The sequence below is a fragment of the Acartia tonsa genome, chromosome 5 (genome assembly GCF_053477335.1).
Source record: "Acartia tonsa isolate MP-2025a chromosome 5, ASM5347733v1, whole genome shotgun sequence".
Classification (NCBI taxonomy): Eukaryota; Metazoa; Arthropoda; class Copepoda; order Calanoida; family Acartiidae; genus Acartia; species Acartia tonsa.
Genome location: NC_137264.1, coordinates 14,735,978 through 14,754,749, shown reverse-complemented (window position 1 = coordinate 14,754,749; position 18,772 = coordinate 14,735,978). Strand labels below are relative to the sequence as shown.

The window sequence follows — 18,772 nt, the reverse complement described above, 5'->3', positions numbered from 1 at the left end:
AATGCTTTGTTGTGTATATGCATGGATCAAAAGGGATAAGACAATGTCTGCAAAAATAGATGTATATTCCAAATGATGATACACAAAATTAACCATTTTATAGATTACAATTAATGGTTGAAATGCAATAAACCAACCAATAAAAATTCGATAAAAGTTCCCAAAGTAATTAAGGCGGCGAATAAGAAAACGTTAAACGTTATTATAAAACAAAACTAGTATAATAAACAGCCCAGTGTCCCCTCCATCCCTGTGGATATATGTGTTCAACAGGGGGGGGGGGAAATTACAACTGAAGAATAAGAACTTTTCTGCAATTTAAAGCCATACAAAATCTTATTGAGAGAAAAACGAAACATTTGTGATGCTTATTAAAAGCGAAGCTTTTCTATAATTAGGGTCGGTCCGTCCGTCCGTCCGTCACAAACGGATAGCTTTTTTCGTTAATTTAAACAGGTTAGAATTGTCCTATCGATTCCAAACTTTGCAGGATGATTCCTGTAGTAGTTAGGTACAATTTAGAAAGCGTAGCAACATAATTCGGTCGACCAGAATTGTAGAAAAACTTCACGTGTAAAATTCATAATGGGAAAGGGGGTTGTTTTATAATGTTTATATTATTATGTTATATATTAAATATGTTATGAATGTTTTTATACACTTACAGGAATGAATTCACACCATCATAAAATTTTTCCAGGAGAGATAATCAGGTTCCAGTTATGAATAGTTATCAGCACACCATAGTACAAAACATTGCAAAATCAGTTATATAAAGTTATACGACGATGGCCGATAGATTGATGTACATCCCTAATGATGATACACAAAATTACCCCTTTAGTAGATGAAAATTAGTGGTTGAAACGTATGAACACTCAACTTAAAGATCCAACCAATCAAAATTCATAAATTATGAAATCGTTATTTCAAAACTTTGGGGACCAGTTTAATGAACAGCGAATAATCCCTTCTCTCTCTGACAAATGAAATTAAACAAACACAATCAGACTAGGATTAGATAATAGTTATTTCTCGCATCGTATTATAAACGGCTTTCTGCGGATATAGAATTTACAATTATGAGATTAAAACTAGTTTTTTTAGCCCCGAGGTGCCGAAGGCACCGGCTAAAAAAACTGTGATTTTCTGTGTGTTAATTTTTTATTTTCAGTTTATTTTCAACTGGATGCTAAATATAATTTATTTGACGCTTTTGAATATCTAAATTTTCAAGTATTTTGACCAAAGGTGGAACAGTGTGACTATTATAAAATTTTGATGATGTAGAATGGTTTCATGACTGTAAGCCTCCACCCACTTATGTACTGTATCATATTAATCCAGCTAAAACAGGAACGATAACGGCCAATAAAAACAAAACTGTTTCAAGACATAAGGCCATACATTTATATTGATAATTATAGGAATCATCCTGAAAGTATGAAATCGATAGGACATTCTATCATGTCTAAATTTACGAAAAGAGCTTACCGTTACAGGCAGTCGGACGTACAGACGGCCAGACCCTTGTTATAGAAAAGCTTCCCTTTTAAAAGAGAGAGAGAGAGAGAGGTAAAAGTGATAGAGTTTAATATAATAAAATGTTGGGAGTTAGGACATCCGTACAAAGGTCGTGCAATGTTGTTTAAAATAGTTGGGATGCAAGTGTGTTAAGAAAATTGATAAAAGTCCAACACTACATTGTCATGATCCATCCCTAAATTGGTATTGTATTATCTAATTTAATATATCCTTATAAAACTAACAGAATATCCAGAAGTCTCTCTATCTGTGTGTACCGAATGATCTCGCTTACCGCTGAACCGACATTCCCTTAACATTAAAGCTCCTTTTTTGAATTTTCTTCCTTCTTAAAATTATAACATAAAGTGAAGGGTAGACTAACGACCTCTAGAGGCGTAGCCGCAAGATAAATATAAAATAATATATCTAAATTAAATTAAATTATTCAGATATTTATAAATCCAATATTTTGTAGGTAATTAATTGACCTTCACTGCATTATTGATGTTTGATTGAAAGATTATAATTTAAAGGGATGCTCTTTAATTTGGGATTATTTAGAATTTGGATAAGGACAATTATGTTTATGAAAGGCCCAGCAATAACTATATGACAATTCATATATAAAAAAAAAGAATTTCAAGGATTAAGATTTTTTTAAAACGTTGATTCCTATGATGATTTAGCATGATGTTATGATCATCTTTAAAATAAGCATACTACACTTATAGACCTAAACATAATTAAATTTTTCAGCTACGTTTTATGTACGTCTTTTTTATCCTTATTTTTAAATAAACTAAAATAATCTTACAAAGTCTACTTTTAAGTATATTTTATTTTATACACAGTGCATTAGTGTAATTGCAGGTCATAATTTTACGCGCCCTGCATTTTTGAAAATACATTTCGGAAGTATAATTTTTTTGTAGCGCAGCTACTTTATCATTTAGGTTGTCTGTATATTTTGTTGACTCTACAATACTTTCTAAGCTGAAGCTGTATTTTAACTGAAAAGATTTTAGGGTTAGTTGGTGAGGGTTGACATTGGACTAAAAACTGGTTCCTAAACTTTTTAAAACACTTTCTCTCATTCATTGGCTTAAAAAACTATTGTTATTTTTATTAAATCTTGACTGGTTGTTACAACTAGCACTGCCAAATTTTTTCCACCATAGAAGGGATAATTTGTTTATCATAATTGGATGTATATTTCAATTTATTGTCCTTTGTCTTAAAAGATATTATAAGAAATATTAACAAATTTTAACAACATACCTTTGGTGGTTTCACCCTAGAGGCTTGTTGCGCAGCCGCCGCTGGTATCAATTAAAGTAAAAAGAGACATTGAGAAATAAAGGAAACATAAGATTGAAATATCCAAAATTAAATTATCCCCCACTATGTAATTTTAACCACTTTTTTGCCAGAAAAAAAAACATTGAATTTCAAGGGCTTTAAAACATCCATTTTTGTCTTTTTTATGTTCGTTGTGCTTAAAAAAAAGCTAAAATTATGATTTTTGTCTGATAAGAAGATTATTATTCCATCAAAACGAGTTTATATTGAATGGCTGCAAATTAATTTTTAGTTAAAGAATTCTAATAATCTAAGTTTTATATGAATTTTCTATTGAGTGATTTATTGATATTTCTCGTATTCATTCGAATCCGGTGGATAGGAACCGGTTCTCATCCATACGAAAAAACTATGTCTAGCATCGTATTATATCCAGCTTTTTACGAATATAGATATGTACAATCATAAGATTAAAACTAGTTTTTTTAGCCGGTGACTTCGTCACCTCGGGGCTAAAAAAACTAGTTTTAATCTCATAATTGTACATTCTATATCCGCGGAAAGCCGTTTATAATACGATGCGAGAAATAACTATTACTGCATCTTTTTTTCAGGGGCGAAAGTACCATCCCCCCAAAATAGATTTAAATCATCCCAGAACCAATAATAAACTTTACTACAAAGGAAAACCATATATGTGTAGCGGTAAGCGAGATCTTAAGCTATAAACACACAGACATCATGTTGCTTTGGTAGAAGGATCTAATTTTCTGCGTTGTTTTGTGGGTTGTGAAGCTCTCACCCCTGTTTCCCCTGTGTCAGGAAACCAAAAACACATTTATGAATCTTGGCTTTTAACCCTATTTATTCTTATTTACCACGGATTCAGGGCTAGCACGATGGAGATAAATTTATATTGATTATATTATCGGGAAAGTTGGGATTCACCTTCCCCCAAATTCCTATTTTTTAGCTGAACATTATTTTAGGAAAAGTTAATATGAGTTTAAATCATACTAGCGGCTTCGCCCCAAGAGGTGATCAAGAAATGAAAAAAAAATTTAGGCGAAATTCGTAAAAGGACCAAGGAAATCTTCAACAAAAAAAGAACCAAGGAAATCTTCATAAAAAAAAACAATGGGGGGGATCTTTCTTGTTTTTTGGGGGGTTGTGGGTGTCCCACCCCCCAAGAAAATAGTCTAAAACCACCACAGGACCAGTAGGTATATTCCCTGAAGAGTAGAATCCGATCGGTTCAGTGGTTACCGAGATCTTAAGGGACGGACAGACAGACAGACGGGCAGACATCAAACTACTTTGTATTATGGATTCTATTGTTCTACAACAATTCTAAGCTACCGAAGACAGAAACTAGAATAAAACCTTTGGAGGAAAGATTCATTTGTAGCTTTTCTCTCATTTACTAGCTCAAAACCTTTGGGTACCTTTATAAAATCTTGTTTGGTTGGATCAAACTAGCCTTGTCTAAACTTTTAACCAATACTTTCAAACTGCAGAATGTATTTTGTTTATTATCATGAGGGATCTTCGCCAACTTATCTCCATTGTCCTATCTTTGAAGTTCCTTGGGGGTTTTTAAAGGTTAACAAGTAATTTATCCACCGTTATTATTTCCAATAGAATTAGATGTTTGTTTTTAGAAGCGCAGCTACTCTATAACTATTGGATATGCAAATATATTTAAGTTAAATACTGTACTCTTAAGATTCTATATTCTTAAAATTTATACTTTGATATGTTTTAGCTTCGCAAATAATGAACAATTTTTTTCTTTTTTTCTCTTTATGCTTCAGTGCATTTGATAAATAATTATATGTATTTTAATAATTTAATTAAATGTAATATCAATACTTTTATAATGACACCTAGCAATTTTTAAGCATCGGTTCATTTCATAAAAAAAAATAATCATTTAAATTTTTTCCAAACGATTTATGGAAAGGTATATAAAATAATCAAAATAAAAAATATGTAAATTTAGCAACAAGTTAAGAGTAAATTTTTTCATCATAGGACCTTTTACAGAAAGGCCTAAATGGTCATAATTTTAATTGCCAAGTTATTTTATCTACGAACATAGCAGTGGTTATTTTAGAAGAACCGAGACTCGAACCTTTGTTTCCATTTACCATAAGCATTGACCCTTTACGCTAAGGGAATGTATACTTTTCAGAAACCCCAACCCTGATTCTGATTTTTAATGGTAAAATTTGGGGCCAAAAATTTAAACTGTACTTGACTTTTTCCCATAAATACAGGGATAGATAATATTTATTTATCGCATCGTATTATAGACAGATTTCCGCAGATAGTAAATTGCTTTTAAATTGGTATTAGCATTATCATTTTTGCATTTTATTATTCGTAGAAAATTGTCTTTTTTCCTATATAGAATTTTTCAGCAGGGCTCAGAACTGGTTATAATCCAGCGGATAATTAATCAGTTTTGAAACCACACTGGAAATTATCTCCCTCTTTCCCTATATAAATTATTAAAATCAAGCATATCATTTTAGACGAAAAGAAAGGGGTGTAGATTTAAGCCCCATTGACCTTTTTCTCCATGAAAATTGCACAAATGTGTAGGTTTATACACAAGAATGACAACATCCAGTAGAATATTCAAAAATTTCCCAAGATTAATGCTCTATGCTCTGTTTAATCCGATGAAAACTATTTTGTCTGATTTTAACATTTACAAGATAATAATTATGATTAAATATTTTCAATGTAGAAAATGGTCAATAAAAAAAATAAAAAAATAAACGTACAATTTAGGGCCATCATTTTTTAAAAGCTTGACTTTTAAAATTGTAAATAGTAAAGATATAAGTAACATATATAACACATAAACGGACATTTTTAAAGCAATTCCAAGTTTTAACTTTACTACTTAAAAATGATTCCTAGTTTTTCTAACCGATTGAAAAGATTTGAAAACCAAAAATGTTTTAATTATAAGCTACCAATCATAAATACATTTGTGTAAATTAATGATTAACAATTCTTATTTACCCCTTCCGTAGATTACAATTAGTGTTTAAAACGTTTTGACACTCAACTTAATGAACCACCCAATCAAAATTCTATGAAAGTCCCCAAAGTTGTAAAGACAACGAACAAGAAAACGTTAACATAAAAGTCCCCTCCCCCCCTGGCTACTTATGGACAAAAATATTTTTTTCTAGTACTAAGCAATTACTTAATGTTCCAAGATTATAATCGAATTAAATTGGTTAATGTTTGTGCCTCTCCCCGTTATGCATATGGTAATAATGCATTTATATATTTGTAATATGTAAACTTTCATATGTAACAGAGGGTTGAGACGAAAAAAAGATTTCTTTTAAACTTTTCTGTTGTAAGCCTACTGAAATAAATTAACTAAAATAAAGTAACATGTTTTAATGCTTATTTTAGGTTTAGTAAAGTAAGGTTGATCATGATTGACTAATGGTAGGCCAGTATGACATCATTTATTATGGGCATTATATAAAACTTCGATTAAAAACAATAAAAGTTTAGATATTTTGACAAAATATGTTTTCCAATTTCAAAAATTTACTTTAATCTCTGCCATATTTAATTTTAAAGTTTCGATACAACCCCAAAATGTTTTATCCTCCTTAAAAGGATTATCTAAACCCCTTTAAAGCCATACACATAAGAGATGAAAAAAGGTTGGAAAAAAACTTTTGTATATGTGAATATACAGGGCGGCTAAGATGCTTAAAGTTTCTAATATTTTGGACTGTGTTTAAAGACAAAACTTTTCTTAAAAATTATATTTTTAAAACACCCTGTCTAATTCTATATGACAAAAAGTTATTGGAACACACTGTACATTTGGGATGTACTATATGATCTGTAAATATTGGTACACCCTGTACATATAAGGTGTAATATATGGTATCTAAAAATTGGTACACTCTGTACATATGGGGTGTAATATATGGTATCTAAATATTGGTACACCCTGTACATATGGGGTGTAATATATGGTCTCTAAATATTGGTACACCCTGTACATATGGAGTGTAATATGATCTATAAATATTGGTACACCCTGTACAAATGGGGTGTAATATATGGTATTTAAATATTGGTACACCCTATACAAATGGGGTGTAATATATGGTATTTAAATATTGGTACACCCTGTACATATGAGGTGTAATATACGGTATCTAGATATTGGTACACCCTGTACATATGGGGTGTAATATGATCTATAAATATTGGTACACCCAGTACATATGGGGTGTAATATGATCTATAAATATTGGTACACCCTGTACATATGGGGTGTAATATATGGCCTCAAAATATTGCACATCTAATTCTTAATCCGTTCTAAAGGGTGTTCAAGTAATAGTGCCAAAAAATAATCCAATTTTAGCAAAACAAAATCAAATTGTAAAAAAAAATCTTTTGCAGATATGTTTTGGTTTTCAAAAATCAATAACATATTCGGTAATAATGATAATGTTATTAGATTTTAAAATTAGCTTCAAAGATAAGTTACTTGATAAAAGGTTAGAGAAAGATAATCTTACATAAATCACTAAAGGCATTTGACAATTTATACCACGAATGCATTTGGCGCAATACGAATGTTAAACTCAAAAATGGCGCAAAATGAAAATGCTTACTTATAAAGTGTGTATCTGACTCTATAATTTATGTCTTCATTTGTTGAAAATGCTTTGACCAATGACAGGCTAATAAATTAAATTTTTAACAAGATTTTATATCTTGTTTATCTAAAAAGTGCAAGACAAAGTCTGTTCCAATAACCTTTAGTCAGAAAAAAATCCTTCCTTTAGCATCGCAAGGCGGAACGTCCTAGCCAAAAACAGGTGCATCTTATTCATTTAAAAATCCACTAATACCTAAAGCTGTACAATAAAATATCTAGCATTCTAACTACTTAACTTATGTGCAAATTATTGCCCATTTTTTAAGGTTCAATTTTCAAGTATTTACAAACAGGAGAGATAAGCATATAAGCTTAGATAATATTGAATTTATTTTAACAAACAAAAAAGTAAGGTGTATGTACTTTTTGATTATTACAAACATGCACACATCATATTATTTGGTTTAATCAAATTAATATTCTGGAAAAAGCAATCTAGCCTACTCTATAAACTAGTAAAATGTGTTTGTATCCAAATAGATCTTAAAAACGGCTGAACCGATCTATAATTTATAATTTTATGGAAGTAATGGTATTTTGAAGGTTTTAATGATATTAAGATAAGGGATGTGACCCCCCCCCCCCCAAAGAAATATCTCATGAGTTTGGTGGGGTGGGAGGAGTCTCTCAATATTTGAGACGAAGACTCTGGACCACCCGCCCCCCCCAAAAAAAAACCCATAAAATATTCTTCATTAAAACAAAATATATTCTATATAAAAACAACTAAAAGGGTTTCCATGCAGTAATTTTCAAAAAAAGAATTGAAATTCAGGACAGATACTTATCAAAAAAAGATATCCTTAATTTGGTATGCTAATAAAAATTATGAAACTAGAACAATTATGTCTATAACTAGTGAAGCAAAAAAGAAAATAATATTTTAATTAACAATACTAAAACTATTTATCAAAGAAACAAAATATTTACAGGTATCGTCATAAAATTACTGGTTTGGAGTTTTTTATTTTATTTCTTTTTATTTATAAAATCTGGCAATTACTAAAGAATATTATACCGCCATCTAACATAAGTAAGGCCCTGACGTACATACATGCCATACCTACAGAGTAGATGCGCTTCTAGAAATATTTGTAGATGTGCTGCTCAGAATTTATTAACCTTTGGATTTGATAAAAAAATAATTGCATAAACTTTGTCCCAAAGCCAAATAAGGAAACAAAAAAAAAGTCAAATTTAATCACGGAGAGAAACTAATATTAGAAAAAACGTCATTGTTTTTAGATAAAAGAAACAGGATGTCTGTCTGTGTGTCACGAATGATCTCGCAAACCGCGGAACCGATCTAGTTCTCCTTTACAGTGAAGCCCTTATAGTTCCAGAGAAGTGTTATTCATAGTTTTGGGAATGTTTTTTTTCAACATTCTCAAGAGAAATCGTCATTAAATCCCCCCCCCCCCCACTAAAGTTAAGGATTGAATACATTTTGTATATAACTATTTTAAACAAAAGTAATTTAGTCGTCTAATAGCAATTTATCTACAGATTGCCTGAACCTCTACCTGGTTTTTATTTAATGTTGTGCAATTTACTAGAAGCTTGTAAGATACCTTATCTTTTTTTGGGGGGGTTTAATCTCAGCCCCCTAAAAATCGTAACAAAAGCAAATCTGTTGACACTTTTATGATAACTAGGAGCTACGCCCTTAGAGTCCTCTAGGGGCCATTGAGGGAGGGAGAGGTCAACCCCTCATTCTCAAATGCAATTTTAGGAAGAAAAAACAAAAATACTTTTTTTAAGGGTCATTTTTTCGAGGGACGATTTCTCTTGCGAGGGTGGTGGTATCCTCCCCCAAAATTGTTATAAACCTTTCTTGCACCAATGTGAAGCTACCCTGTAAAGAAGAACCATATCGGTTCAGTAATTACACAAATAGACAAACAGGCATCCTTTTACTTAACCATGATATTAAGCCTATGCTGGTATAAAAATATAGTTTGATAGTTACAGATTTTTGCTAATGTGGTAATTTTAACGTACATGATGAAACACCATCTTTTATGGAGTAGAATTAATCTAATTCTACTTTTAGCTAAGTTTTTTCCATTTCCAGAAAAGTTGTTAAATGATTTTTAGTAGCAATTTCAAAATAAGGAAGGGAGAGATATTTTTAAGTCATATTTATAAAAGAACTGAATGAGAATCGAATAGGTCCGTTGGTTAGTGAGATCTTTTGGTACAATATTATTATCAATTTTTGATTATCCTTAACCTAATATTTAGAGGCCTAAAATTCAGATAAACACTTATGTACAGTTTAATTTAACTGTATATGTAATTTGAACAAATACATTTCATAAATATGGCTTTAGAAAAATATTTTCTATAAATATGGCAAAATTCAAATACATACCTATCTAAAGGGTCAAAATTTAATTCAGATACAATATTTGGTCTATAATTTGAATTTTTGTGATGTTTGTTATTTTATCAACAAACTAGCAGATACGCCCCTAGAGGCATCTAGGAAAACAGGTAGGGGGAAGGGGGAATTAAATTGAATAACAAACATCTTGGGGTTTGCGGTGGTACCCTCCACCAAAATTGTTATAAACCTTCCCAGGACCAATGACAAACTAAACTGTAAAGCAGAACCAAAACGGTTCAGTAGTTAGCGAGATTTTTTAGTAAATATACACACTCGCACAGACACAGAAACCTGGATATCCTGTTACTTTATATTATTGATGATTATATTTCAAAAAGGCATGAAAATAATATGCCATATTTTGACCTAATACCATTTGATAATTCGATAAAAACCATTGGCAACTATTCTAAAAACCACATATTTGACAAAAGTATCAACTTTTAAGTCAATACAAACCTTCCACGTCTAAAATGTATGTCGGAACTATAACAATGGGACCATATCTATTCCAATAACACTTGACAATCCATTCTTTAAATACTAAACTTCCATTCTTTTAAAACCTACCACAGTTTTTAAAGGATCTTTTTTCTTTGTTCAAAATTATACCGTTTTTTCGACCCAGTTTTTTTTATCTGTTGATAAAAGAAACTGGCAAATTTAAACGACGGACAACAAAACTAAAAAACAGAAAAGCTATTTATTGGCTGATCTGATTTTTTATATATTATAACGAGATTTGAAAGCTTTATGACAATATAATTCAGAATAAAAGAATAGTATTACAAAAGTGAAAAATCCGCCAAAATGTTTTTAAAAACTTGGAAAGCAATTTCGAATGCATTTTGAAAATCGCCTTTTTCTGTAACACAATACTAACTCACACTTGGGGATGTGAAAACACTTCTACACAAAAAACTAATCAAAATCCAAAATCAGAATTGTTGCCTTAGATTATTAAAAAACCCTACAATCAAAAATAGTAAAATCTAAATATATTTGTCTTCTATAATTGGTAAAATATTATTTTAAAAAGCGACAATTAACAAAATAATGGCTTAATTCTTTTAAATTATATTGCCTTTAACTTAACCTAACCTAAAATAGTTATTCTCTGCTAGAGTCATAAATCTGTGTGGGGGGGGGGGGGAAGGAGGGTTATAAAAAAACAGGATAAGGCCAAATATTTTTATTTAAACGCCATATTGATTACTTGTGACTTGATTTACTTTGTCAGTTTGGCAGAAATTATATCACACCACATATAGGACGTGGTTTTTGTGATGACAAATATCCAATATTACAAAGCCCTTAGTATTCCGTTTAGCACTTTAATGATGTAATTTTATATGATAGAAGTCTATAAAACCAAATTTAACTCAAAAGTATTGATGTACGAATGTTAATGTGGTATTCGGCAACCTTGAGCCATGTTCTATGGCAACCCTGACCTTGGTTCGGAGAAGGGCCGAGGGCCCTCCCCCGAGTACCGGGGAAGGGGTCAGCCTGACCCCTCCCTATGCTTTAAAATTAATGATAGATTTTGACAGCCTTATTATGGTTAAGCTGTATTGTTTGGTTCCCCCACCCTTTCCAGGGATGGGGGATCATTATTGCCCAATCTGATTATTGTATATGTATTTTATATTGATTTTGCTTTAGGATTATTTATTCCAATCTGTGTATTTATTATTTGTTGTATATAACTTTAGTAAACCTTAGACCCTGAATAAAGTAACATCTGAATAGACTCTGTTTATTATTTAGTGATTGCTAGAGAAGCGCAGCTTCTCTATAATATATGTGTCCACGTCTGTTCGCACTGCCGTAATCATTTGAACTTGGGTGTCCGCCATTTAACCGAGGCGGATACCACATTAACTTTTCACATTTTTAAAGAAAACAATATTTAATGTAATATGAAAACAACTAACAGAAAACCTTACTAATAAAATCTTCTGAAACTAATATATCTTTCGCAATGCCACTTTTATTGTATAAGGACCACAAACAAGCTTCTTGAAAAAGGGATGTATAATGCTATGTTTATTAGGTAATGGCTGAAAGAACCTCCTCCGTATGGCCTAAAGAGTATTTTTGAATTTAAAATGAGAAAAGGGCTCCTTTGTGGACTATACTAAAAATATAGTAACAGATTAACGGTGTTACATTTTATACGGCTATGATTAAACATCATTTATATGTGTCCTTCTTTTATAAATGGTGTGTTATCATTTACACATTGAGTCATCATTATTGCAGGGAATGGACAATCGTTAATACCCTCTCGTTAATATAAATAGGATTACAAAAAAATGTAGATTATGTTTTATTCATTGCTGGAAAAGTTTGAATTCTCTTACTTTTTACCATCCAATCGTGAATTAAATTGATTAAACTTACCCTAAAAGTTTAAGATTACGAATGAGAACGATTTATTAACTTTCCGGGGGGGTTTCATGTAAAGTACATTATCATCCCTTTCTCTCTTTTAACGACAATTTTTCCTACATGTTGCGAACGGGATGAAACAACTTTACAAACACCCTTTTTAGGTCCTGTTATTTCATACAATTCCATTCAATTTTAGATATTTATTTTAATGGTAAAAAAGTATATTAAAACTGCCGCCATAAAGACTTAAAAACAAGGACGACAACGTCTATTAGAATCGAACAATATTTATTTTATTACTATTAATATATGTTTATGTCAAAGAATACAAATGTTTAAATTGACAAACAGACATTAGGAACGGACCGATATTAGGAATTATTATGGCCTTTTTTATGCCTTATTAGTTTTTTTTTCAGCCGTTTTAGCCTTTAAGACCTTTTCAAGCCTTTTTCAGACTTTTTCAGCCTTTTCAACTTATTTTCAGCCTTTTCAAGCTTTTTTCAGCCTTTTCAAGCCTTTTCAAGCCTTTTTCAGCCTTTTTAGCCTTACCTTGACATGATGGGAAAGTCCACTTCCATTTGGAGTTCTCAGGTCTCTGAAAAAAGAAAATTATATTTTAAAAATGATAAAAATCACAATAAAAAATGATTGCCAGAACTGGTTATTGTTTACCCCCTCCTCTTATTACCCCCGTCCTAAATATTACCCCCGTAGGGATTTCTGAAAGTCCTAAAGAGCAAAAAATATACTAAAAGTGAACTTTCTAAATTAATATAGGAAACCGATAGGGAAACATTCATGGGTAGATATGGTATAATTTTTAGCAGGGTCGTCCAAGCTTTTTTTTTTTTGGGGGGGGGGGGGTAAATTCGTTTAGGGAGGTAATCGCCCCATTACCCCCCCCCCCTTGGACGTCTATGATTTTTAGCATCCAAATTAACTTTCAATTAAAAAATATAATGTAGTTTTTTATAAGCTAATCTACTATAAAACTTAGTTTGTTCACATGTCCGACTGTTCGTCGATAAGAATACTTGAAAATAAAATTTATGGGAATTTGAAATAGACTTACTCAAAAAAGTAACTCACGTTGTTCGTCAGTCCATCAGGCCGATGAATACTTATCAATTTATGTCTATGCATATTAGACCATAATGACAGATTTGTTTAAAATCCATTTTGAATACTAAAAATCTGTAAACTTAGTTTCAACATCCTAATATTTAATGAATCATTAACTTATTTTAATTTTATTTTTTTTTCAAATTTGTTGAATGAATTATTAGTATATTTTAATTTTGTTTTAAGTATCAAATAACCACCTAATATACAAAATAAACTTTAATTATTAAACATTTTTAAGAAGAAGATAATGATTAAAAAAACAAACAAGGATACTTATGTTAAAAAGTAGCGAAGTAAAACGCTTATGTATGATTCCATTTCCCCTCCTCTTGGTAATGATATCATTACCAAGAGAGTAAAAAATAGAATGATAGATAACAAAAGTCATATCGGCCTTAATGATATCAATATCAAGAGGGGGGGGGGGATGGTTTATTACGTTTTTTAGAGGTTCAAAACCGTAATCATAGATTATATTGGATTCAACCTTTTAACTGTGGAATGTAATCGAATAAACAGAGATGCACAAGTTTGTAGTAGTTCTATAAGGCTATATATTCGCCATTTCAATTCAAAAGATTGTATGAACTGAACATTTTAGTGTTGCTGCGCTATTTTTGAACAAAAATATTCCTAACTTTCAATCTAAAATTATGATCTAAGATATATTAAAACAACATCTAATGAAAAAAGGATTATGTATATTGTATATCTTTAAAAGATTATATATATTATTCCTAATGTTTTTAAAAACCTCTTAAATTCTAGTCTTTAAAAATCTTAGATTTGATCTTTTAGTGCATTATTTCCAATTTATAGGTAGACAGATATATGGATACAAAGATGGATAGATAGATAGTTGGATAGATAGATGGACAGATAGATATGCTGTAAGTGCAGAAATTCCAAATAATAGGTATTATACAATTTCTTTGTTAACAAGAAACTAAAATTCCACAGAAGCGATCTTTCCCAAAAATAAAAATTTGATTAAAATAATCTAATCCGAATTATCTTAAAAATACACTTATTTTGTAAATAATAACTATTCGCAAAAAAGTCTAATATTTTTAAGAAGTTAATAAACCACATTCTGTTTTAATACTAAAATTTAAACATTTTCTTTAAAAATTACAAAATTGATAGACCAACGCATATCACAGTATCTTATGGAATATACAGTTTAATTTGCTCAAAAACTTACTCCAAACGAAAAAAGGTAAAAACTTCTAGTTTTATCATATCCCGTATCCAGTCCTTTGAAAAATTAATCACTCCCCCCCCCCCCCTACCTATATCCAAAGGCAGAATATCAAACAGGAACTTTGAAGGAAGATTTATTTACCGTCCATATTGTCCTATATCTGTAAACTAGCGGCTGTAACATATAGTGTCTAGTGGATTTGAATTCAAAGGATAAGGAAGTGGGAAAAAATAGCTATAAACCATATAATCCATAATACAGTTTGGTTTAGTGGTAAAAAAAACCTTTAATATGATCGGGGCATTATCCAGCCCCCCACCAAAACACCACCCTCCAAACGTCCAGTACAGTTTTTCTACGGAACTGCGGGCCCATGATTTTGCAACGATTTTCTGCAGAAGTCGACAATTATTTACCAATGAATTTGCATGTGTTTTTAAAAAGGTGTTTCACAAAAATCGCCGAAAACTATTAGGAAAAATCCGCGTAAAGTTTGAAGGAATGATAATTTTGTCTCTAAGTGGCGAAGCATGATAATTATCTTATGCTTTAGTAACAAATAATTTGTTTGCAGATATTGTCAATAAATCCCAAAATCTGATATTGCGGTTAGCTCATTAAATGTTAAAAAGCTCCAACTAATTATTTGCTGCAATACAAAAGCACTTAAAGATATGTATTAGATTTTATTCGGGGCATGTAAAATTTATCTTTAGAACAGTATACACAGGACTTTGATTGCACAACATTTTTCTAGAAATATTTATTGTCTTTGCACGGTAATAAGCAGTATGTTTGGAATATCATTGTTGAAGAATATGTGTAATTTTAAAAAATCATTAGAAATTCTGCATGTATTAACATGATTACTGTATTATAAGATACTATTCTTTTAATCTAAATTTTTGCTTTGCTTACATCATAAAATACAAGTCCCTGTTTCTTTAGTTATCTGCTTAGTATTGTATTGGAAAGTTATACCTCGAACTCGAACTGCTTCAATGAACAAATTAGGTATGGAACAGAGAGAAAGAAATCAAAAAGTAAAATGTAGCTCCAGTACTTGATGAAACAACTAGCAGCTACACTTTAGAGACCTCTAGGAGCACTAAAGGCGGGTGGGGGACCACCACCTAATTTTAAATTTTAGTTATATTTAGTAATTTTCAATTTTATTTATAAAAAAGTTTTAAAAAATTGGTGGGTTGGGGAAAATTTTTCTAGGGGCTATTCTTCTTGTGAGGGTGGTGGTGCCCTCCTCCAAAATAGTTATAAACTTTCCCTGGATCTATTAGGTGCTAAACTGTAAAGAAGAACCATATCGGTTCAGCGGTTCCTTCATTACAGACAGACACATAGACAACCTGTTACTTTTATATTTCAAATTTAGCAAATTGTATTGATTTGTACCTTATCTCTATCTACTTTAAATTAATGGCAAAAGTCACTAAAGTAACTTGATAATTGTCTTTCAAGCTAAAGATCTCACAAAGATTGGTCTAAAACATTAAGAAATTCTAAGTTAGTGGGGACCCTGAAGAAAATAAAATAGTTTAAAAATAAGTTTTTTTAGTCAATCTTCCTATTCTTATTTGTCTGAAAGGGGAAAGGGTAAAAATTGGAATTTAAGATAAATTGCAAAATTTGCTTGCACAGTCTTTTACAGATGTAGGATATCTACAATCGTTCCCTTCCCTAATTTATGTTCTTAGGTCTTAGGATTTATGCATTATATGATATTAGTGAGAGAGAGAAAGATTATAAAATTAGATTTATAATAATGAAAATATCATCAAACCTTCAGATGAATCATGATACTTTTTTAATCAGAGCTGGATCTTTAAATCATTTAAGTGGTGAGCCATATCGGGGCGAGCCGAATTTCAGCCAATCACAGCGCGGCATTTCATAAAATGCTGTGCTCTCATTGGTGGAAAGTTGGCTCACCCCGATCTGGCTGACCACTAAAATGATTTAAAGATCCAGCTCAGTAATAAAATTATCAATCTAAAATATAATTTGTAAACTTTTAGTGAATAAGAGATCATGTTTTCTTTTATTAAATAATCTTAGGATTTGATTAAATCTGAGAATATTTTGATAGATTAATAGATTATTTCTGATTTAAATTAAATGTAAAGGATATATGCTGTTTCAATACTGGGAAAAATTACGAAATATAATTAAATACGCACAAAAGTGGTATTTTGTAAATAAGGTTTACTAATGGATATAGAATATATGTGGATATTATGACAGGGGAAAATTAGCCGTTAATTTAGGTTGCTAAATTGGACTTCATTAATTGGTCAGTTTGTTCATCCAGTAAGAGGTGGACGGGATGGGGTAAATGGGGTGGATGGGAGATATAATTATTTTAGCCTTCAGTGAGTACTACTTTATTTGAGTATATGCAAATCTGGTGTAACATCCAAGTAATAATATTTTGATTTGTTTACGAAATAAATAATGTCACAGGAAGCCAAAGTATTTGGAAAGCTCTTTTATTTCTATTTTTGAAATATGTATCTATTCTATGTGTAGCAATTATGGTTTTTAAAACAGTTTGTCAATATCACACTTAAAATTAAAATAAAATAAAAGTACTTTGTAGCACATATTCTAAAATGGTATATATACTTTTTGTGCCAATTATGGTTTATATACAAGTTAGCCACTCACCTGCAAAGTTTGATGAAAACTTTAGCCAAATGCCGTCCTTGAGCTGAGAGTTTGCGCAAAATTCTCAAAGTTGTACTCGTTGCAACACCAGATATTGTCTGAAATAAAAAAAGTTATTTTTTTTCATCTTATTCTGTAAAGAAGTAAGGATTTTATAAAGTAGTAAGCATTTTTTGTCTGTATAAAAGGATCTCGCTAACTACTGAACTTATATGATTCTCCTTTACAATGAAGCTACTTTTCGGTCCAGGGAAGGTTTTCAACTATTTTGGGGGAGGGAGCCCTAGAGTTATATCTTACAATTGCTTATCCGATCTAGTTAGTCTTTCATTTTTAAGCCTTATTCTATAGTTTCAGAAGTACGAGCGGCAAATTCTAACAAAAAAGATAAAGAAACTGTTATACGTTATATTTAATCATAAATCTATAACTTTATAGTACTTCATTGTTCTAGCAAAATTTATTGGCAAGAATTTTCTATTAAAAGAAATGAATTTCTTTTATAACCTTTGTAGCTAATATGAATGTGTCTATAAAGGGCATCTTTTTGATTAATATTCATTCCATTCCATATGATTTGATTGCTTAATAGGTCAAAATGTACAAGAATAAAAATGAAAAAATTAATAGTTTTTAGACATTATCCTATGAAAAGAAACTTGAATTAACACTAAAATGCCTCCTTTAAAAGTTCAGACAATCTTTTAATTGTATAAATTTTACGTCTGCTTTAGGGCCAAGGCATTTATTATTGATATCATTTTGAATAGTCAATAGTATTACATAACATCTTTAGATATGATGTTGTTTGGGTAAAGTCTCAAACTCGTTACCTCCCCGACAACAAGCAGCCGCCTTGGAGCATTTTTTGGGAGAAATTTTGTCTTTTTTGGTCCAATGTGGCTATTTTTGAAAAACGCAGCGTCTGTTTGATTAAAAATTTCATTGATATGGGCCTCAGCTTTTTCTGTTGTTTTCTTTGTTAGTTTTTCTATTAATATTAATTATATATTGGCGAGATAATGATGTATTTCTCAGGAACTAGGGATAGGTTAGTTGCAAAAAAATAGTAAAACAAGCAGATAAATATTAGATTATAAAAAGGGTAAAAGTGGTTAAGCTGCAACCCTTTTTTCCACAACTAAATCAATTTCAGTATTTTTTCGCGTTTTTAATTTTTATTAATTTTCTTCATCATTTTAGTAGCCAAGCTAATATGTTTCTAAAGTGTGTCTGTCTGCCCATTTAACAATTGTTCTCCAGTGTTATCTTGAAACATGAAATATCATATTCTGTAATTCATCAATCATATGGTATTATAATATTCTTTAAAAATCGATTCCCTTTGCTGATATCAATAAACTTTTGGCAGAACTAAATATCATGTTCAGTTAATTTACTTTTTTAATCTTTTTGAAAAATTAAA

The 18,772-nt window shown here is 30.8% G+C and overlaps 2 protein-coding genes across 3 annotated transcripts in view; both read right to left on the bottom strand.

Annotated features, from left to right (window-relative positions):
- The window catches only part of Tudor-SN (Staphylococcal nuclease domain-containing protein 1), a 472,363-nt gene that overhangs the window by 216,559 nt on the left and 237,032 nt on the right, over window positions 1-18,772 (bottom strand). The gene's annotated exons all lie outside the window — the stretch shown is intronic.
- Window positions 1-18,772, bottom strand: part of LOC145319946 (uncharacterized) — a 70,347-nt gene that overhangs the window by 8,592 nt on the left and 42,983 nt on the right. The window contains exons 6-7 of the mRNA XM_080162346.1: window positions 17,347-17,444; window positions 12,885-12,930 (exon numbers count right to left, since the gene is read on the bottom strand). Coding sequence (XP_080018472.1) covers window positions 12,885-12,930; window positions 17,347-17,444 — 144 coding nt within the window. The remainder of the gene's footprint in view (window positions 1-12,884; window positions 12,931-17,346; window positions 17,445-18,772) is intronic.